At 39.2% G+C, this 23,181-nt stretch overlaps 2 protein-coding genes across 2 annotated transcripts; both read right to left on the reverse strand.

Moving 5' to 3' along the window:
• Nucleotides 1-795: 795 nt before the first annotated feature.
• Nucleotides 796-2,448, reverse strand: LOC140744132 (uncharacterized). The gene has a single exon (XM_073075610.1). The coding sequence runs from the start codon at nt 2,446-2,448 to the stop codon at nt 1,951-1,953; it is 498 nt and encodes a 165-aa protein (XP_072931711.1). The 3' UTR covers nt 796-1,950.
• LOC140743987 (protein tweety) lies at nt 2,279-12,338 on the reverse strand. The gene is made up of 13 exons (XM_073075424.1): nt 12,259-12,338; nt 10,303-10,458; nt 9,826-9,954; nt 8,563-8,706; nt 7,597-7,809; nt 6,879-7,007; nt 6,233-6,370; nt 5,566-5,710; nt 4,994-5,139; nt 4,488-4,585; nt 4,008-4,187; nt 2,852-3,102; nt 2,279-2,438 (listed from the first exon to the last, which is right to left on the reverse strand). Exons 2-12 carry the CDS (start codon nt 10,435-10,437, stop codon nt 2,889-2,891), a joined length of 1,671 nt encoding a protein of 556 aa, XP_072931525.1. The 5' UTR covers nt 10,438-10,458; nt 12,259-12,338; the 3' UTR covers nt 2,279-2,438; nt 2,852-2,888.
• Between the last annotated feature and the right edge of the window lie 10,843 nt (nt 12,339-23,181).

Below are 23,181 nucleotides of genomic sequence, written 5' to 3' on the forward strand. Positions count from 1 at the left end.
CATTCATTCCAAAACAAAAGTGGAATGGAACTTGTAATAAAAAATAACGCAAAATCAAGACACAAACAACTCTCGACAACAACGTCAATAACTCGACTAGAACTTTACACTATTTTTTGCAAATTGTTCGCAAAATTATTACGTCTTAGTCCAAATCCCATTTCTATATTTAGTGCCAAAAATATGTTTAAAAAACTTATACGATAACATTAGACCGTATTGAAGAATATTTGAACTATTTTTATTTCTAAACAAAATTTTTAAAATGTACTATTAAAAATCAATGTTTATTTTTATTTTGAACAGACTTACAAAAAAGTTCTTAAGTTTGTCCAACCCATATATTTTGCTTATATGTTACTGCTGTTACTATGATACAGTCTGCTCCAAAATGTTAAACGTAACTGTTAACACATAAACAAATACTGTATTTTTGATAACATAAGGCTCACATCCACCATGCATGACCTATATAGAATAACTATTATAATAATGATTACATTCATACTATTTTATATAAAATGCGTTACGTTATGATACAAATGGGATTAAAATGTATTTTTGTACAAAACACCACTAATTAAACACTCTTTATATTTTGTGTATCTAATGCTTGCACGTACCATACATTTTCAAGATATCCTTGTGTTATATATGTGAATAATTATTATATTAATAATGTGAATAATCGGCGTGACGTCAAACTGCGACTTATATTGAAATTAATTTCCGTCTCACGCACACAAACAGTTCACAATAAGAACAACTTTGTTTTGTATTTGTATTTTGTATTGACAATATGCCAATACAAAATAGAGAAAGAGAAAACGCATGTGTATAATTACATTACGTGCAAACTTTAGTCTTGCCAGCCTTAATGACATTACATTGTCAATTTACTTATCAGCATTACATTTGTTAACTTATATTCATGACTTAATTGAAATTATAATCCAAAATGTTGGCAGTTCTATTTACCTATCGTGAAGTTGAAACTAATTATCTAGAACCGCGTTGCTAAAATTATTACCTAAATCATTTTTATAATACAAAACAACATTATTATTATCTAGGCAGCTGGTAATTTAATGACTTGTTTAATGTAAGTTGTTATAATTGATTATAGTACTGAGACACTGTCATTCGACACTATGCTCCTTATTTCGTAGATAACGATGTATCGTTTAAGATTATTAAATATGTTCACACTTACCAGGTAGAACTTGTCCCCATTTACAAGAAATGAGATTGTTACACTTCTATGAACACAATGTCTTGATTTATTTCTTGATCGTACTCATGCAATATATTATTACACTTAAAAGTTTTAACCATATTGTATAAACCTCTCACTATGGATGAAAATAGATAGCGCCACACACTTCCTGGGTCATTACTTATTTTAACGTATTTTATTCTATATGCGCTATCTATTTATTCTTGAATTCAGATTTTTCGTGATTCTCTTGCAATAATCTGTTTAACAGTTTTTAAGAGCATTTTAACATATTTTATCCTATTGCGTGAGATAAATTATGCCTTGTATGTTCAGCTTATCGGGTTAATTCGGTTAATCGGATCGTGGTGGCTGTATACACCTGGCACTTGCTCGAATAATGCAAGTTCCTTAAGTATCCCATGTACATAACACATCTGCAAGCCATTGGACATTGGCTTGCAGATTGCACTTGGCTTGATCATCGGACAATCGTTTTCTTGTCATGTATGTTCCAGAATGCATACAAGGAATGCGTGTATTATATTGAGTCAGTGATTATTTTTATTGTGTTGTGTAGAGCTCTGGCGTCTGGGTACGCGTATGTCTTTACATAATTCGGACAGTAACAATTGTTACTTTCATGTAATTTATTCTTGTCAGATCGTTTCGACTATTTCGAGATTGAGAACGTTATGTTCTCGACTTTTCAACCATATGTTTGATAAGTCCACTTACAACTCCGTGACCGCATACAAATCTCTCTGATCGTGATGCGTCTGTTCGATGCGATCTTGCCTGTTGGGCCTCTCGGCCCTGTCGGGGCGGTCGGGTCTGTCGGGTCTATCGGGTCTGTCTGGCCTATCGGGGCGGCGGCGGTGCGTGGTGGCCGTGTTGTTCTGGTTCTGTCGTCGCGGACGCTGCAGGCTGCGGTACTCGAGCGCGGCGGCGGAGAGCGGCTGCGGCTCGGCGCGGCGCGGCGGGCGCACGGTCGCGTACTTGTCGTGCGCGTGCGCGTGCGTGCCGTGCGCGTGTGTGGGCGCGTGCGCGTGCGTGTGCGTGTTGTGCGTGTTCGCGTGCGAGTGCGTGTGCGGCGGCGTGTCGGGCGCGAAGGTCGCGAGCGGCGGGTGCGGCGCGGGCGGGCGCGGGCGCGTGGCGCGCGGACCGAACGACGCGTACTTCGGGTCGAAACGGTTCAACCCAGCCGCGCGACCTGCTTGACCTGCAAACATGCGTTACATTCCTTACTAACTAATCATAATGCCCGACAAAAACCAATGTGTTATACTATTTCGAAATTCAGATGGCCTCGTGGCTTGTGTACAAGAGTACATTTTTAACAATCTACAAAGAAGAACCTCATTTACATTACTCATCTGAGTGAACTACAAATGACAACCATTTACTCAGCTTTAGTTTTTCATAACCTTATTATAAAGAGATCTGAACTAACAATGAACTGACCAGAAATATTTTATGTATCTGTCTAAACAGACATGTTGAAATATTCTAAATAAGTCTTATCCAGAGTTGTCTGTCTAAAAAACTGGAAAGATCATAACATAATCCAGCCTTAACTCTTATAAAACAAATTTAACATTGATATTTATTAGAGACATAAGAAGCTTCAGTTACCTGCGCCGTTGTCAGGGCGCACGCCGCCGGGCCGGTCTCAGTAGAAGTCGCTGCTCTCTAGCGTCTTGCACTGCTTGCTGAGCGTCGCGTACTTGCCGTTGTGCGGCGCGCGGCCGAGCGTGTGCGCGCCGCCGCCCAGCGCCAGCCCGCCGCCCAACGCGCCGCCCAGCCCGCCGCCCATGCCGCCCATGCCGCCGCCCAGACCGGCGCCGCTCGCGCGACCCAAAGTCGCTGAGCCGGACACGCGGGACCTACGGCACAAGGCAATTTTTTTCTATAACACTAGCTGACTCGTTTCTAAATGTTAAGGGTGAACAACCCTTAACACTTAGGGGTATGAAAAATAAATAGTTGCCGATTCTCAGACCTACTGAATATGCATATGAAATTTGGTGAAAATCGGTAAAGCCGTTTCGGTAAAGAAGTAGGGTAACTAGCACTGTAACACGAGAATTTAATATATAAGATTTAAATAGCAAACGAACACGCAATACACCTGATGGTAAAAGATTAGGAATTATCTATGACTATTGATAATCGAAAGTAAGGAAGGTCCTCGAGGAGTACAGGCCGCCCCCCGACCAGGTGGACCGACGACCTGAAGAAGACCGCGGGAAACCGCTGGCTTCAAAGGGCACGGGACAGGTTGGAGTGGCGCCAATTAGGGGAGGCCTATGTCCAGCAGTGGACCTCAAAAGGCTGATGGATGGATGGATAATCAATTCCGTATAGTACAGGAGTTCTACCTGAAATCGATAACAGAGGTATTGCCACTCCTGAGAACTAAGAAGCTATAATACATAAAATTATATGTAAGAAAGACGACATCCACTAAACGCGCCGCCGAAACGGATAAACTCCACTGCTACTTACGCTTCATGCTAAAAAATACTCGCTACATGTACTCATGTGTCTTTAAAAATATTATAGATATCTCATGAGAGAGTTCTCTACAATAATTAAATCAGTTTCTTCGCGATGTCATTCCACCTTACATATCCAGACATTATTTTTTTAAGTTTAACTTATCTATTTATATACTACCCCATAGGAGCATGTCATGATACACAAACGGGGTCATATTTTATGCAGTAATCAACCAATTTTATTAATTTCAATCAAGCATCTATTCGTATATTGAGTCAATGATACGCACCTGGGCCTCTCCCGCTCGCGCTCGCGGTCGCGGTCCCTGTCGGCGAGGTCCATGAGCTGCACGGCGGCGCTGTACGACGGCGGCTTGCCGTTCGGGAAGGGCGCGGGCCGCGGCAACGTGCGCGACCCGCCCGAGCTCGCCGACAGGAACGGCGCTTGCTCCTCGCCGTGCGGGGCTCGCCTGGAACACGGCCGACGTTATAAATGACATATCATACGATAACGCATGTACGCGTACGGTGCGGACCCGAGTAACGCGGTCGTCATATTAGATAGAATCATGTTGCAACCTGCTAAACATTTACAATCCGTTCTATTTACACGATATGAACAAATTTACGCAAATTTTATTTATTAGGACGAATCTTGTCAAGTATTGAACAAATGTGTAAATTATTTTACGATTATGAGTGTCCTGTTATTTTCAAGTGAACGTAAAAATTAGATTTTTTGTTGTTGTTTATAAAAAGTGAATTCTTACTTGGTATTAATATAGATCCAAGCGTGAGAGTCGACTAGAACGATTGCGGTGAACAGAAACCCGGCTATTATGGCAGCGAGTAGCTGGAGTGATAATGCCTGTAATTACACAATTACTTATGTTATAAACACATTATTTTCGACATAATTTCTTAATCGACAATTGATGAGAATTTCTAAACGTCGCTGGACATTTACTGGACAAAAATGGAGCGCAATTTTAATCGATCTTATTATCTCTTATCTGTTGTTAAAACTGGCAAATTTAATATAAATCAGAAATTCAGATGAAATATTTTATATCTTCCAAATTATTAATGAAATTATCCTTATAATAACAAGTAAGTTGTATAATTTAATAAAAAACATTAAGTCTATTTTTGTATTCAGTTGAAAGGTTCAAACCTTGTATGAGTTAAAACAATTCTATAAGGAGGTTATATGTATTATTAGTATGTTATTGCTATGTAGAAAGAAGCAAGTAAACACAAAAATAACATAGGATACCTGTAAGCCAGCATCGCAGGCGGCTCTCGCGGCGGCCACGAAGTACGCGCGCGCCATCCGGCACTCCAGCGCTCCGCTGAGCGACACCAGCGCGCGCTCCGCCTCGCCCGTGCCCGCGCCCAGAGCACCCAGCGCCGGCTGAAGCCCTACACGAATGTGACAACATTTACTTTAAAGAATTGTAGCTTTAACTGTCTGACAATGAACAGCTTTAAAGAGCTACCCTTAGACTACTCTTCGTAGTTCGATTACGGTACATGCCATAAGGTTGGTGGATGCACCGTAGTCGGTACGACGCATGTGATAATGACACCAAAGTAATAAATGCACTAAAAATGATAGAATAAAACAAATTTATACAAAGCCCACGATTTTTACTATTGTGGTCCTGCCGCTGAGTATTAAAATAATAAATCTGCCCTAATACATTCTTTAAACTAAAACACCAGTTTAATCATGAAGTGTTCTATTCAATTGTTTTCTTTTTATTTATTTCGTTATATTTCTCATTTCTTCAAATTGCAACCTTAGTACATTAAGAGCAAACCCAATTTTTATACCAATCAACTAACCGGGATCATTAAACAGCTGCGGCGCTCCCCGGGAGAGCACGGCGAGCGCCTGCCGCACGGCCACCACCGCGCGCTGGGCGTTGCGCAGCTCCGCCGTCAGCACGTTCTCGCGGGACACCTTGCACGACAGGTAGTAGTGCACCATCTGCGAAAATATAACAATGGATGTAAATATTTTTGTACTTTTTGTGAAAATAAATACGTAAGCTGTATTCGCCTGTAATTGCAGGACCACGTTTGAACAATATATTAGTGTTAGAAATTAAAGACCGATGGTGTATCTTGTGTAGTAGATAAATGTTAAATAAATAAAACAATTTTGAATGACGAAAGGTGAGAATGAAATGTCATGAGGAAATTAACATTCTTGAAAATTCTCTATAAATGTTTTTAAATACTCGTCGAGTCTCCAATCCATATTTAGCCAATAAGGCCTGAACCTTTTCTTTCTGAGACGAGTCCCATGTCAGATAGTAGAACAATAATGGGTTGATAATATTGGTGATGATGATAAGCATGGTGACAAGGACGACGATGACGATGACGACGACGACGACGACGATAACGACGACAACGACGAACAGGACGATGATCATGAAAACGACGATGGTCATTACAATGATGACACCTAAGATGGAAGCATAATGTAACGATCATAATCACTCACGTCCTGCGGCAGGTGGTGCGGCGCGTGCAGCGCGAGCGCGCGCGCGGGGTCCTGGCACGCGTCGGCCGCGGCGATGGCGCCCGCCGTCAGCGCCGCGCCCGCTCCCCAGCACGCCACCAGCGCGCCCAGAGCGCACACCTGCCAACACAAACAATGGATTATTGTAAAAAAAATATCATGTGACCTCCCGCTCACATTCACATTTGCTCTTGTGTCTTCTTCATCACGGCAGAGATAGCCTAGTGGTTAAGGAACTCGGTCTCTCGATCGAAGGGTCTGAGGTTCAAATCCCAGGCACGCACCCCTGATTTTTCAAAGTTATGTGCGTAATGGAAATTAATTATCACTTGCTAAACGGTAAAGGATAACATCGTGAGGAAACCTGCATACCTGATAGATTTATAAAAAGAATCTCAAAGGTATGTGAAGTTCACCAATACGCACTTGGCCAGCGCAGTGGACTGTGGCCTAATCCTTCTCAATCTGAGAGGAGACCCGTGCCCAGCAGTGGGACAGTAGTGAGTAATGGGGTAATGATGTTCTGCATCTCCTATTTTTTAGAGGGATCATGTGCCTATATAAAAACACCTAGTGTATTGGTGTATTGCTTCGTTACACTGCGCCGCCGCAGCACCAGCATACTCACGCAGAGCAGCAGCAGCGCGCGGCGGCTGCGGCGCGCGGCGGCGGCCAGCAGCGCCACGCACACGGCGCCGCCGCAGCACCAGCCCGCCATGCCGCCCGCCCATCGCGCCGCCTCCCACACCCACGCACGCTAAAAACATGATTTTTTTTTACACAAATTATTATTTCAGATAAAACAGCAGCGCCTAGCACTTTTATTATTACTGATATGTGTACTGTATAATACACAACTGTGTCCCAAATACTGTTTTCTCGTCTTTAAAAAGAAGAAGTTAAGTAATGGACGAATAAATAAAGTAATAATTGATGAATACATAAATAAAAACGCTTTCTATACTCACAGCCCCACAACAGGATTCCCTGTGGCGTGGGTGCCATGGAAATACACATAGACAAATACATAAACACCCAGAAATCTAAGCTCATCATATAGTTATTTGTGTGGCCGGATATCGAATCCGAGACCCTCTGCCCGTCAGATCGGTATGGTGACTGAATGAATGAACGAATCAATCAATCTTCCAGCAAGATTATAGATTAACCAATCAATAAAGTAAATGTTCGCTGCCCGCTCTCGTCCGCGGGTACATATCTGCGTTAGTGTGCCCTTATGTCGCTACGGAGTATATCCTCGTAATTGTGTTCGACCGCATTGACTCTCTGACTACACCTGCGTGCAACAAATGCAGAGCGGACTAGAAGATTAACGCGGTGTCTACCTTCATGAACGCCTCCAAGTTCAGCGCGGCGAGTGGTCGCCGCAGGTTGTCGGCGGCGGAGGCGGCGGCGCTGGCGTTGTTCCGCAGCGCGGAGAGCGCGCGCAGCAGCGTGCCGAGCGCCGTCTGGTTCGCGATGGGCGCGTCCAGCGCGTCCGCCAGCCGCGCGAGCGGCGCGCGCGCATGAGATCCCATCGCCTCCTCCAGGATGCCGGACTGCGAAAACGGAATAAAATTAATTAATATAGTTTATATACACAAACCTCTGTGATTATAGCACATTTTTGAAGTGAAACTTCTTAGGCGACCCGGTAATCGATATGTGCTTGGGCATTGAAAATTAAACTTAAAAACGTGACGTCACATGTAATAAAAATACAGTATAACTGACTGACTTAGTATGTGTATATCGTTTATTAACACGCTTTTATTAGCTTGGGTTGTATGTTTGTATGTATGTATGTACGTAACAGTAACGGAAAGTGTTTTTTAGTTTTTTTGAACTATATTTATTTTTTGCCTTAGAATTAAATGTAACATCAACATTTTGCATCTTAAACGTACAGTTTAGAAATTATAATATGTTCGTGATGAATACACAATGATAAGGACACACTAGTAATTATTAATAAAACAAAACAATGTTTTTAAACCAACAAGGTCTCGAGTCGCATTGTAATTATAAATTGTGTAACATGTATTTTAATAAAATATTATGTATCTGAAATTTTAATTAAAATTGTTGCTGTAATAATAATATGAAGTAACTTTATCACAATGTATAATTTTTAATATTAATAAATAGCTTATATTCCAACAGGTATTGTTTTCTCCAAGTCAGGCTAAAATCGCTTCACAAAAAGTCCTATATGGTATCCTACTTATACCTATCCTATATACAAACGCCCACTGTAGATAGAATACATCCACAAGCATACCAGGGCCCTTGATACAAAGGGTGTAACGCACCTGATTCTTGACGGTGTTGACCAGCGCCGCGAGCTGGTTGCCCGCCTGGATACTCTGCAGCATGGCGTTGTGGAGGTCGTCATTGCCGAACAGGCCCACGCCAATGGCGCCGCAACACAACACCGACAGGATCATGAGCGTTATCTGGAATACACAAAAAAAACTTTCTTTAAACAAGGATTTTTTTGATTAGTAGGTACTATTTTATTTTGAAATGAGAATTTAAAGATTGACGCGTAAAGACACCTGCCAAAGGCAGACAGATCTTGCCTACCAAAGGTGACAGATCTTGCCCCCATTCCATTATTAATAATTAATCTATCCGAAATATGTTTACCTAAATTTCAATCTTTACTAAATAAAACATTGGACAGATTCGTAATAATTAGGTATTTATTAATAAGGGGCGTTAAAATACTTTCAACAACTATGTTTAACTTGATCGATTGATCATACAAGCCCTCGATTGCATTATGCCAAAATATAATGTATCTTAAACTACACCATTCGCACTAACAAACACATTATACATTGCGCCAAGACAGACAGACCAACATAACCTATATAATCATCATAATCCACGAATAACCAACACATTACATTACGTAGTACAGCGTGACCGATACAACTCAATCCACGGATCGATTTAGATGAAACAAATATGGATCGTAACATTCGTAACGTACTGTAATGTAACTAACAGCTTCCTAGTTCGGCCACCATCGCTCGTATAAACACATGTTGGATCAATCGCGCTCCCGCTCCTGTGAGAAGCGTTTTGATTATATTCACACATCTATTTTTAGTCCCTTGAACTTTATTCCAGTTGTTGGAGAGTAGGTTACGCGGCTTGTGTTGTCATCAAAATTGATTTGTTAAGATCTTAATGATTAAGCAATCTGAGGCGGGCTCGGAACGTAGATGAGAAACCCTGCTAATGGCTATGTCAGGGGCTCCCGTATTTCGAAGAACCCTTTCAGCATTTGGTCACGATTGTTATCAATAAAGAGAAATCGTCAAATAGGCCTTACGGAGACATTAAACCGATCTGACACGGGTTGGCCACCTACCCGGGTTGACAACTGGGTACGCTGGACCCTACTGGGTAACGCGAGTGTGCCACAAACCCGTATTTCCCCGTATTAGAGAAACGTAATAGAACACGCCACTCCCAGTTGGAAGGAAAACCCAGCCCAAGGAAGGAACATAAAATGGGTTACAGAAAGGTTAAGTCTACAGACTACAGTTTAAATATTTACGTACCTTCAGTGCAGTGATACTCCTTGGCGGCCGCTGCTTCCTGTCGCAGCATCTCGTCAGCAGGTATATGAGCAGCACGGTCAACGTCAGGATCAGCCACGCACCGGGTATCGAGCCGAGGATCCCCAAGCTCTGAAAACATGTCAACATTTTTAATATTCATACCATTTTCTTATTTACAAGTACATAATACATAGTAATAACAAGACAATCGGCGGATCTTTCACTGCCGTCTATCACGTCCATGTTTGTCTATGGGTCGCATCTACTCCACGACCCTTTTCATTCGCCCCGCTGGTCTTTCTAGAACCTTGCGGCCCGTAAATGTTCCTAGAACCTAACTTCACGCCTAGAGAAAGTTTATTCATGAAAACCCTTTTTGCCCCGACGAATATGTGGACCGAATTGCCAAAAGGGTTGCCAACTTTGCAATCTTATTGTACCAAGGAGTTGGACCTCAAAAGTGTGTTAGTTACTTACCTCGAGGTAAATGGGCGAGTTGGGCGCGAAGGTGTCGTTGACCCGGTGCAGAGTGACGTTGATGTGCGGCAGCGAGTGCAGCAGCCGCGAGAGCCGCGGCGGCGTGTACTCGTCGGACGCGCCCGCCGCGCCCATGCCCGCGGTTCACACGTACACCTGGTGGTGGTAAGAGGATTAGGTTAAGAGAATTGTATTATACATTACACACACGCGTGCACAAACACACACGCAAGGACGTAACCATACACGCACGTATCGCACGCATACACGCAGGCACGCACACAAGCAAATCGAGAGTTGTAAATAAAACAAAATCGAAAAGTGCTACAATGGCGAACCAGTGGCCCTTTACCTCGTCACGTATGAAATATCAATTTCATTGTAAAAAATATAGGCATATTAAACATATTTTAATGCCCCAAAATGGATAGTTTACAATGTATGTTAAATAAATATCACTTATGATTGCAAGACATCAAAATGTCTATGACGTCTAATATATCAAGTTTTAGATTTCTTCAGGCATTTTTCGCATTTTAGTACTCATACTAAAGTCAATGCAGACTAGTAAGATAACCGCCAAACACTCCATAATCTATTGATCAACACATTCAGCACTAAAACTACAAAGAAATGCACTCTACGTGTCCAATTTCAAGGGCTTAGGTTATTAACCTACTGTTCCTGTTTCACTGTGTCATCGGCCTTGTTGACACGACGTCGACGTAACTTTATAATTAGCCGGTCTCGATCGCATCTGGCAAAAAAGTCACGCATCGACCGCGATGTCACGTGGCGTGCAAATGTGTTCGATACGCGGTTTAATAATTATAAAAACAAACATCGCAAGTACCTAACTACGTACATAAGTACATTATACAGGGTGATTAAATTTTCAATTGCACGTGGATGGCCGAAAGTATATGAAATTGCTAGTAATTTTGAAGTGGGTCGGTCATTTCGGGGCAGTTTCATAAGAGGTAAGGTAAAACTCTGTAAAAAAAACTGTCAAAAGTCGAACCCGCTCATTTGTTATAGATTGGATTACTAGAATTATTAGATTATTACACCATCTAGTAGAGTTACTTAATTGCAACAAATTTTGAAAAGAACTGAAGATGTCATGACAATTGAAAGGAAAAAAGGTGACTATTTTATTGTAATTTTATTTTTCTTAAATTAAACCTTAACTAAATAAGATCACCCTGTATACGCTACATGTACGGAAGGTGCATTGCATTTCACAGTGCCGTACTTTTTGAGCTACATCCAGCCTTACACTTTTAACAATAAAGGTCACATACGGCGACTTTGTGATCTGACGAGCCTATCTATAGTACCCATCCATATTGATCGACAGGCATAGTGTTTTGTATTCAAAGTAGGCACTTAACACGTTACGACATGAATACAATTATAAATGAGACACTTTACTGATACAATATGACGGTATCGTAACAAACAAACATACATTATTCACGTCGCTTACGTTTAAGATAAAAACGCCTTAGACTTAATGGCGTTTATTCGATATTAACACGCTTATTCAAAATGAAAAGAATCAATAAATTGGACTAAGTATGTAATTTAATGTGTGATGCGAACAAAGCCCCGCGACCTTTGTACATTTAAACCGACCTAAAAATTAAGCAACGTCAGGTTTGTCTAAAGTTTGATTGCGATTGTTAATTCCTAAACATGAACGATTTCTTGTTTGGGAGGCTATGCTATCAAGGGTTAGATTGGCGACTGTTAGTTACTAAAAGTGCGCGATTTAGTGCATCCTGCAGCATTGGAGGCTATGCCAAATAGCCAAGACAAACTTGGTTGTTTCAATTAATTTCAATGAATAGAAGCAATCCTTAAGACGTAACTACCTCACGCATCTCTCATGTAAAGGATCATATGTACCTCTACACCACACAGATCAGATAATAATTTAAAAAATAAACTTACCGCAAAAGAAGAAATCCTAGGCGCCTACGACGCCATGCCGTGAGCAGTCCAAATTATCGGGTTTCTACCGGGAATACATCTGTGGACAAAGAAAGCAATAATTCATTAATTTATCTAAAAATATTTTTTTGTTACGACACAAGTCATAATTGAAAAAACAAAATTGAATGCATTAAGATCATTAAGTAATAAATAATAATTACAAAGGAATTCCTCAATTTGGAAACAGTTATGTTTAACAGATTAAGTTAAGACGTGGTTTTACCGTGATGTTAGAGACCAGAATGGATATTTCACATTTTATATAAGATTGAAATAGCAAACTGCCGCTCATAGACATCTGTGTTCGAAACCATATAGAACAGCTTTTATCTGAAGCACATCACAGGTGCGTTGCCACTCATGATTATTATTACGGTCGCCTTAAGCATGCAGACATCCATACTCCAAAACGCAGACTGCGTTAGAAATAGGTGTGACGGCGGTACCTCCACGGTATAAACTTATCAAATCTTTCAAAAGCTTGATTGTAGCTATTCATAACAACTTCTCATCAGATAAACCACAAACCCACTCGCTACATTCATTAAAACTCGTAAACATTATAACGTCAGATATAATTGCAAAGTGTTTGAAGCCACGCTTCTTCCAATCATAACCTCATTAGCACCATTAGCGAATATACACAAAGTTATTCAACGTTTACATTGCAATACAAACAGAGGCGAACGAACCTCGCTCGGAAGCCGCCGAGTGGTCTCCGTCTCCTGTGAAGAGGAATACCCTCCTTTTACGTTTGAGGACCTACCTAGTAAGTATACAAATACATAAGTTGACTTTCAAGAATTTTAAGATAGAAATTAAACGTTACAAATATATTCCACAGGTATTTATTTTATCATGAACTATTATGATAATGATGTAGTATCTAAAGGATCAAGTGAAACTAAATAATGGTAACTTTACACTGTTGTTTTAAAGCAGTAACAGGTGTGATAGCTATGCTATCGCCGCCATAGTCTAGTTACTTAACGAGTTTTTTTAATCATGTATTGAAGTCTCATCAATAGAAATCATTAATCTTAGGGCAGTCCCACTGCATCAAAACCCTATTGTGGTGTCTACTTCTCCCAACTCGCGATGACGCTACACGTTTCTGAATCACGCTATCGAAGTTTTCTCAATACCATGTACTCAGGCTCCGAGCACGAGTTGGAGCACGATCGTTCCACCACAAGGGCTCCAACGTAGCAGACAACAAAACTGACCCACTCAACAAGGCAAACAATTAAGTTGTATGTACAACTGAATTTAGCGGAAACGTTATCTAAACGGCATCCATTATAAACTACTCGTAAGTTCTGTATCACCAACATTAAATTTCATACATTTGGCACACGACGACGCAAACTAACGTGATAAGGATCCCATCTCGAGAGTACGTTCAACATTAAAGTTTAAACGAGCTTTTTAAATAAACGAAACTCGAAAAGCGAGCTTTTTGGAGAAAGTACGGCTTGAATATGAATATAAATTATACGAAGGTAGAACACGGCCGACTTTTGAGTTTTGCACTAATTACTAAATGTACATGTTTTGTGACTATAGTTCTGAACAATACAAAGTTAAAGAACAAGAAAAAGTAGAGAATGTTTCTATTTTTAAGTTCAGCATACTTATTACTTACTACTTCTTAGAGCATTGAGAATAACAATAATCAGTTTAGCGTTTTGGTATCGCCGATTTTGGTGATGTAGCACTTCAACGCTTTTATGTGTGTCAGCCTTAAAGGTCATAGGTACCACACTAGTTGTAATGATGTAGACTTATAAGGAGGTCTCTCGCCAGGCCCAACAATGCTGCGTAACCATATTTTGACCTATAAGTAAGATATTAAAAAAATCGTTTCTCATTTCAGGAAAAATATGATTGATGTAATAATATGGAAGATGGACAGATTACTAGTATCGTCTGTTACTTAAAAATTGGTTGATTCGGTGATTAATACCGGGCTACAATAGTTAGAGTACATTTTACACTCGTATGACATGTGATACATATTCACACAATTTATCGAAAGCTCCGTATGAGTCACTTCCCACTGAAACCAGTCCGTCTGGTGATTCTCGCTGTTTTTGCTCCGGTCCGTCAAAGGAGAGACATTAACATGTCAATAGTCAGCTGCACTAGAGGAAAGTCGGCGGATGATTCATCTTTTTCTCTCAGAATTTGCAATTTGATTAACTTCACAAGTGAGATTCAGTGACAATGGTAAAAATCTGTGTACGATGAGAATAGACTCAAACTTTCTAGAACGACATACATATTTTCGTCATATTCATGTAGACCACTTTGGAATTGTTCAAAGCATTCTGAAAAAATGCTAAAAAGAATAAAAGATTACATAAAAAAAACATCTAGATTAAAATTATCAGGCAAAGAGCAGAACTCACAAGACAGATTAATAGAAAAACAGCTTATTTCAATAACCGTCACTTAAAATCGCAGACCAAACGACCGACATTAACGGACAGAAAAAAAAAACCAGCTCAACTTAGCGAAAACCCAGCACCGTGATTACAGTTGTTAGCGGAGCGGGTAAAGCCTTCTAAACGGGGAAGTGTGTCAACAAGTTGCAGTGGCTGTCGCGAGCGGGTCACGCGGAGCGGTAATGGCGGGCAGCCCTCGCCACCGAGACCCACCACTGTTAGCGAACTCATTATCTGAATTTATAAAACTAGACAGCTCTTTTGTTATTGCACGAGTGGCATCTCTTTGTCGGTGGAAACTATTTATGTTTGAAAAAGGTAAGAGGAAAGAATTTCTTGTGTTTATGAAACTAAAGAAACAGATTCGTGGTTTGATTGAACTGTGACCATATTTTTTATTTTACGTTAATCTGCCTTTCCCGCAATGCGAATAAGAGCTGTGTGATAAGATGAAGATTTAAATAAAAATTTAATATTACCTCTATTCAAACTCCAATTCATTCATCAATGCGGAGGCAAAAAGAATAACAATTTGAATTCTGGTTTTCGTTTTATAATAAAAACTGTGACAAGGCATACTTCTGTCCGCTGTATAATTCCGTGATGACATCGATATTGTGATCATAATTGGTATATTTGGCAAAATAGGTAAACATACCATGATTATTTTTGACATTATACTGTCGTATAATATAATGAAACGGTGAAGAAATAGTTTTACTCGCATAATTAAAACTTATAAGGTTTCAGCAGAGTCGATATGGATTAGATTCTCATGAAAACAGTTTCTCGAGACAACCAGAAGGTTAAATTAAATAATTAAGCATCTATACAACTAAAAATATCTTTGGACTCCACTTCTTACACAACGAGACAGGAAACCCCAACTTCAAGTTATTTACAAAGTACTAGTATGAAATAAACTACTACTACTCGTAAATCAAAAAAAACAGACAACGCCGCAGACGTCACAGATCACTAAAAAGATCGAAATGATTGATTAACAAATATAACAAATGATTCGAGACAAAAACAACTAGAAGAACATAGCGTCGGACCTAAAAAGGCAAGAGGAGGATCGTTGGTTGCACAATCGACACCGTTACCGCCCGAAGATGAGGCATTGTTGTCGTAGGAGGAGCATTGAACCGGTAAAACTTCGGGATGCGCCGTATCTCCAATCAAATATAGATTACCATAGCAATGGATCAACGGACGCGAACCGTTTCCAGTACATTAAACCCATTAGTGACGGCCATCAGACTCATCAATGTAACCTTTATGACTGTTGACGGCGAGGTCAGCAGTATTGTGCATGGATTAGTATCGTAAGGCAAAAAACTCGTCTTTATAATGACTTTTCTTGGATCAAACTTTGTAAATAAAAAGTATTTATTTTCGATTCAGCATAGTTTAAGCAAAGAACTTTAGGAGTAGGAAACGTTCATACAGTATTACATCCAACGATCTACCTTTGAAATGTCTCATTATACGAAGGTTTCTGCTACCAAGGCGGACTTTCGCTATAGTCCTTTGCTACAGCCGTGCCAGAACTCTGCCCGTTGGCGACCGCAGAAGAAGTAACACCGCTAGAAAACTCTATACTAACATAGTTCATTACTAATCATTACTTAAATTAATTATTTAATACAATAAAAAGTATACATTGATATATTAAGGAGACTAGACTACCTACCCGTATATACCCTAAAAAGGTTTGTCTTCAATACTAAATCACCGTCGAGGTGCTAATTAATCGATTAAATGCCTACAATTGTGGACATAAGATAACGCGTATTCAACTCTAGTGACTGAATCGAAAGGCCTAATGCGTTAATTTAAAGCTTGCCATAAAAACTAATACCTTCGACGCGATCGAAGATTTCGAAAAATAAGGTGCGCTTGGATGGAATTCGCACCGAGCGTGGGATATCGAAATTTATAAGACTAGGCACGACTCACTTTGCAATCTGCTTTACCACAACCGCCACCGCACAGTTATTATGGACTAATGAGACATCGAATCCAGTACGAAGAGTTGCCTTTATATAACTTAGTAGCTAATGAGTTTGCAGCCCACCTGATTTTAAGCGGTCTATAACCATCTGTAATCAGTTTCAAATGAAAAAGAAAAAGCCTTGCGCTAGAATTAAGTGTGGCAGGACCCAATGCAAGAATATTGCCTACACGAAGTTTCTAAATGGAAATTATAGGAACAATACGGATTACCGCAGTTGAGTAGTTACTACTGACTCTCAAGACGATGTGCCTTACCCGAATCTAGATTTCCACAGGGCAACTCTACAATGCTACTTTTATGAAGAAAGATTTTTCAGATCATTACAATACTGATGTCGTTACAATCCCGTGCCAAAATATTCAGAATGTATGGAACAACATCCACGTTCTCTCGCATTGCATGTTTTTAAAAGAACATGCAACACTTGGTTGCATGTTCTTTTAAAAATATTAAATACAGCATATCATTATATTGTAACCTATAGAAAAGTAGCCTTCCACCCTTTCTATATCCCAAATGAAGAAGACTCCAACACACTACTCCAACTGGCCACCCCTAGTCATTAGGAGTGGAAATGCCAGATATTTCACATAAGTAGTGAAGTTCTAATTTACATTCTCTCGAAGACAGGGCGAAAAGCAAAGTGATACAGTATAAATTTTAAATTGCATTCCTGGGATTTCAATACTATTTTCTAAACTATTTGCATAATAAAATAGTATATTAACAGTTTTAGGGTTGAGAGACATAATATAATTTAAAGTGCTTCCTGAACCGTTAAAATTATTTACGTCGTAACACATCCATAGTATCTATACTGATTGGTCGTCATAGAGGCTAATACCCTCAACAGGTCGAAAGCGCAATATAAATTAACGACACATAATAACACAGGCGAGCTCACATGCACGAACTAGTCGAATGTAACGCCCGTCCAAATTACACACTAGTAGGTATTACAACAATATCGTAATAGGCAACGGGAATGCTTAACGGTCATGATGCTTGGGGCTAGAGAAACTATAACAATGCGCTAGAGTTTTCTCGAACCTGAGACCAAAAAAGAACGACAAACGCCTTGTGGAAGACCTTGAAGCACAACTTCTACTTAGTGCAATTTCATTCGTGTTATGCTAAATAACTTAAAATGAAAAATAAAGTGTGGCGGTGGTGGTGGTAAACAGCCTCACAAAGGTTACATTCCTACCCGAGATAGCCACGGATGCGTTGCTATCCCAAGGACTAAGAGAAAGTATGTCTGAATTACTACACACTTCCAAGCAGCACATGGCAGCGATTAACGCTGTTATTAAGCAGAAAGATGTGTGGCGGTGATACTGCCGCAGTCGAGTCACAAAGGATTCCACCACCTTCGAAAACCCAGACTTAATGCGTTTATTGCGATGTAAGTATCTCTGTCTTACCCTCTTCAAACCAGAGCACATCAGCGATCAACAATTCCGTTACAAGACAGATATAGGACATATCACGACTATTATTGATAACCGCTAGTTTCGAAACCTGACAAAGAGAAAGGTATCCCTGTGCATGCAACCTCTACATATTGTAGGTTACAAGCACGAATATGAACTAGAAATTTATTGCATAGTTATAAGCCTCTCTTGTACGCAAACTTCAAACCTTTCATGCTATAATCATGCTTATTTATGTTATTAAGTATTGGATTATGTTATTAAGTACGACGGAAACATGATCCAAGTTAGTTCTCGAAGTAAGATACGCATCTTTTTTACACGCTTTATATTAGCTTCACTTCTATGTTTGTCAGTGAGTAACTCCGTTTTTCAGTAGAAAGAGATCAACATACATCCTAAGATAAGGATCTTACCCTGCATATATGAAAGAATGAAATAGAATACTTTTTAGTTGATTTTATCATAAAAGCGTGTTTTTTAGTTTTTTGAACTATATTTATTTTAACTTATCTATAAGACAGACATTTTATCTGATGGTGAGTTGTTACCGTTGCCTAAGGAAATTTGCAACACCAGAGTAATCGCCGGCTTTGATGATGAGCTCATTTTGCAGATTTTTTTAAAGAGCATCATGTCATCGCGTTCCGGGAATACCTCAGAAAAAAGTTTACGTCACATCTTGCAACTTTTCTGCTAAAAAATAGGAGACCCATGCCCAGGAGTAGGACCAAAAGGGTTGACGACGATACATAAATTAAAGACACACATCTAAAAGGCGCAGCTCCGAATTCATTGAGCTGACAATAGTGAACCGCTGCCCGTGTCACAATGCGAACAACAAAAGACGCGGAGTAGCCCACTAAGTAACTGTTTGGCGGCACACAAAGCTATCGACGGCGACTCCATTGTTATGTATTTGGTATCGTGACACAATTCACATGACAGCGTTTGGCATAACTTGTTTAAAAAATATATATTCCCAAATGGAGACTGTTACATATGTATCTCGCTCAAACATTTTAAGAAGTAAGTGGCCATAAATAAATGGTTCCATTTTGAATTAAAAATATTTATTTAGACAAATATTTTTATAATTAACATAAAATGTCTGGTTTGAACTTATGAAACTGAATAAAGTTCAAATATTTTTTTAAACTTAAGATAAAAGTTTTGCAATAGTCTTCTACTAGGGTTGCGAAGGAGTTTTAACCCTAACTTATGGATTCCCGCAAGTAACGCCTGATACTATTAACTATAGAATCTATTAAATCTAATCATATATTTTTTACATAAAGCCAACATAGTATAACGTATCTTTGTGAACGCAACAAATATACTGATTGCTAGACATTATCCGATATGATACTGTCAGCTCCGGATATAAGTTACCCGGGTCGGATATTGGTCTAGTTCTGCACGTCAAACCGTTTATACAAGGTTATAATGTAGATTAATATGTTACGGTAATGTAGATTGATATTACGGCAACTACACAAAGGTATTGAAGCTTTATACCACCTATCACACACATAGTATCAGGAATTATCTTTACCAAATTCGTTAATTATGAGTGATAATTGGGAACATTGTCTCTATACCTACGCTGGCTAAAAATAATAATCTGCTAATTGTGTACATCATGTACGAAGAAAATCGTCGCTTATTAAGATTCCTTCGTTCCTTAAGAAGAATTTTTAAACACACAAGTGAAAAAAGAAAACAAAAATTTTGTAAGATTGGACTAGCAAAATAAATTGCAGCCGATCTGATAGTAAGTAAGGACATCCATGACTAATCCCATATATAACAGGATCTACCTGACGATAGAAGCGTTACCACTCCTCAGGACTAGAATGTTCACCTCGAAACGCATCTATTTCACGCTAGAAATAGGTGTGGCGGTGATGCCTCCCCGGTCAAACCATACTCACTCTACCACTTGCAAGTGTTTTAAATTAATTCCTCATACTTTAAAATATAAAATGTTTATAATTAAAAAATTGGCATTTATGTATGAGATCCAAAAATTACTTAAATCAGTGTATTTACAAAAGACAAGAACGGCACAGATCGATATCCTTAATCCAATCTGGCGTCCCGGAAGTATTCAGTTCACCGGATATCCGGTTCCCAAGCCGAGCTCGGCTTCCGAGCCATGCTCCGGCGCCTCCTATATTGATTTTGTAAATCAATTTCGTAAATTGTAAAGATATGCCAAACATTATTACCGGGTTTAATAATGTTCGTGCTATGAGGCTAAAGTTTTTAACTTTATTTGATAAAAACATTTTGATCTATCGCCGCTTTAGTACTTAAATATCCACCCATACACATCAGGCTGTATAAAAACAATAGATCCTTACTAATATTATAAATCCGAAAGTAACTCTGTCTGTCTGTCTGTCTGTCTGTCTGTCTGTCTGGTTGTCTTTTCTTCACGCCTAAACCACTGAACCGATTTTAATGAAATTTTGTACAAATATAGTCTGAGAACCGAGAAAGGACATAGGATAGTTTTTATCCTGGAAACCCCACGGGAACTAGGGATGGCGATCTAAGATAGATTAATCGGAGAATCGATCTTTTGGACCAAAAAAATCGATTATTTCTATCGATATTAATAGGGATTGAATCGTAAAATTTGCATTTGATCAAGTGATGATTTTTAGCAAAGTTGTTGTCTATGAGCCCACGAAGGTTTCAGAGTTGGTAGATACGACCAATTTTCGCTAGATGGCGCCACGGTCATTCCAATGAAGGTACGAATTTTCAGTTTTATGTATGTTAGTATGTCATATTATTTTCTTTTAAACGCGGGCGAAGCCGCGGGCAAAAACTAGTTAAAAAATAAAACATGCACCCTTTCTTGTACTGCGGTAAAAACAATAAATAATCGAGCCTGTTTCTTCCGTCTATCCTGTGAAGTAGATTAATTATCTTTTAAGTAAGCATAACTTCATTCAATTTACATTGTTTTCGAAATTGGCGTTTCTGTACTCGTTTCTCACCCTAAATTATATAAAAAAAAAAACAAGATTTTGTTGTTATAGCAGCCATCCTTATACATAGTTACATACTCTGTAAAAAATTAAGTGAATATCTATTACGATACAGAAGATAGAGCATTGTGACAGAAGGACAGACAGCGGAGGCTTAGCAACAGGGTTACGTGAAGAACCCTAAAAGACTCTAAATGTCTTAGTATATAGTTATGGTATACAAGCAACATAAAGCCGGTTACCCCAAGGCACCGCAGCACCGAACATTCGGAACTCGGCTCTGCGTCATCCGGATGCCGGACGTGCTTCCAATCGCGCCAAGCTTACCCTGATTTTGATTGATTAATTTTCTCATACGCAAAATTAGGTGAAATTCAGAAGCGGTTGTTTGATGGTGGTATAAATCTGCATGGATTCTTCCTCATAACAATGTTAGCAATTGGTCTGGTTTGACGGATATAGTAATACGGATATATAATATTTGATACGTTAAAAATTAAGGTTTATTTATATTTTATATCTACAGACATTGCACGTGCCATCTTTAATCGGCTGCGGTGCCTACACATTTGTCTGCTACGGTATGCGTACCTGATACGCTCTATATATGTAATAATATGAATATCTGTAAAGCTTCAGAGGCTACATTCTTTGATCGTCTTCAGCTTAATCAACAGGGATTTATATTGAATAGAAGTGTCGTATCACGAGCACTACAAAAATGCACCGATATAGAAAATCATAAAACACTACTATCAAAATACACAAAATAATACCCAAACACATCAACTTATATTTAAATTATTCCATTATATTGGAACATCAAACTCGTAAATTCCAATTTCTTTTAAGCTCTTCGAAAGATGGAAGAAGATCCAGGCAGAGAAACGGGGTTTATGTGTTTCCAATTTCTTGTTCCCAACATCAACCCTGCTGTATAGTGACTGTAAAATGTTTACGACGCTAATAAATAATGTTAACGCTATAAAAATAAGCAGTTTGACGATAGTGCAAAGCGTCAAAAATTTTAAAAATTCGGCCAAGAAAATTTATAACCACTACCGTAAAAGTACTATTATGAAAATTTAAAATGACTTTAAACCTTTTAATAAATAATCTGAAAAACGCCGATAAGTACCTATATTTTGTATGGGGAACAGTCTTTATTTTAAACTTTGTTTTATTTGTAGAATCCGTTTATAAAGCGACCATAGTAATATACACTCTATAAAAATGTCAAGTGTCATGTCATGTCATGTCTATAACGGTTCAGGAGATAGAGCCCTATGACACATGGGTAGACCACACGGCGATTAGACAGGCAACGGAGGCTTACGGTACGGAACCCTAAAATATCTCGTAGCAAGGAATGAAACGTTATGAACGAGAACATAATTGAACTCCACGGGAACATAATTACTTTTTCGCAAAAGGGATCTGCGTAAGGTGATCATGCTTAAAGATCCAACGCGCTCCATAAGTAATGTACTCGTAAGTATACAGAGAGAATTTTTCGCGTTTACTGCGTTTTTCGCTAATCCTTAGTCTCAGATTTAGCCCTGAAGGCCCATTTGAAAAATTCCTGTATATAATTTCCGTAACATATTTAGGCCTTGTGTCAGCACATAATATTTATCTTTATTATGCAAAATGAAGCTGCAAAAGATCATGTAGTCCACTTGAGCATATGTAAAAAATGCCGTGGATGCACATGTGTAACAAACCTTAAATAGGTTTGGTAACTCAAGTCTAACATAGATACATTGTTACCTGTGAGTACTAAGTAGAAATGCTATATTTGAATATTTTAGCTTTACTACACTCAACGAACTAAAATACAACGGGAATACACCGGATATTATACGAGCAGGATATTTAGGAAACTTCCTCAGTATAATTCAAGATACATGTGGCACCATCTCCTGTCGTCTCGTCGAGACTAAAGCTATAAATAAACTACATCCTTCAACAACTTTTGC

This window comes from Epargyreus clarus, unplaced genomic scaffold (assembly GCF_041222505.1).
Source record: "Epargyreus clarus isolate Ecla_fem2 unplaced genomic scaffold, WU_Ecla_fem_2.2 ptg000008l, whole genome shotgun sequence".
In the NCBI taxonomy this organism is placed as follows: Eukaryota; Metazoa; Arthropoda; class Insecta; order Lepidoptera; family Hesperiidae; genus Epargyreus; species Epargyreus clarus.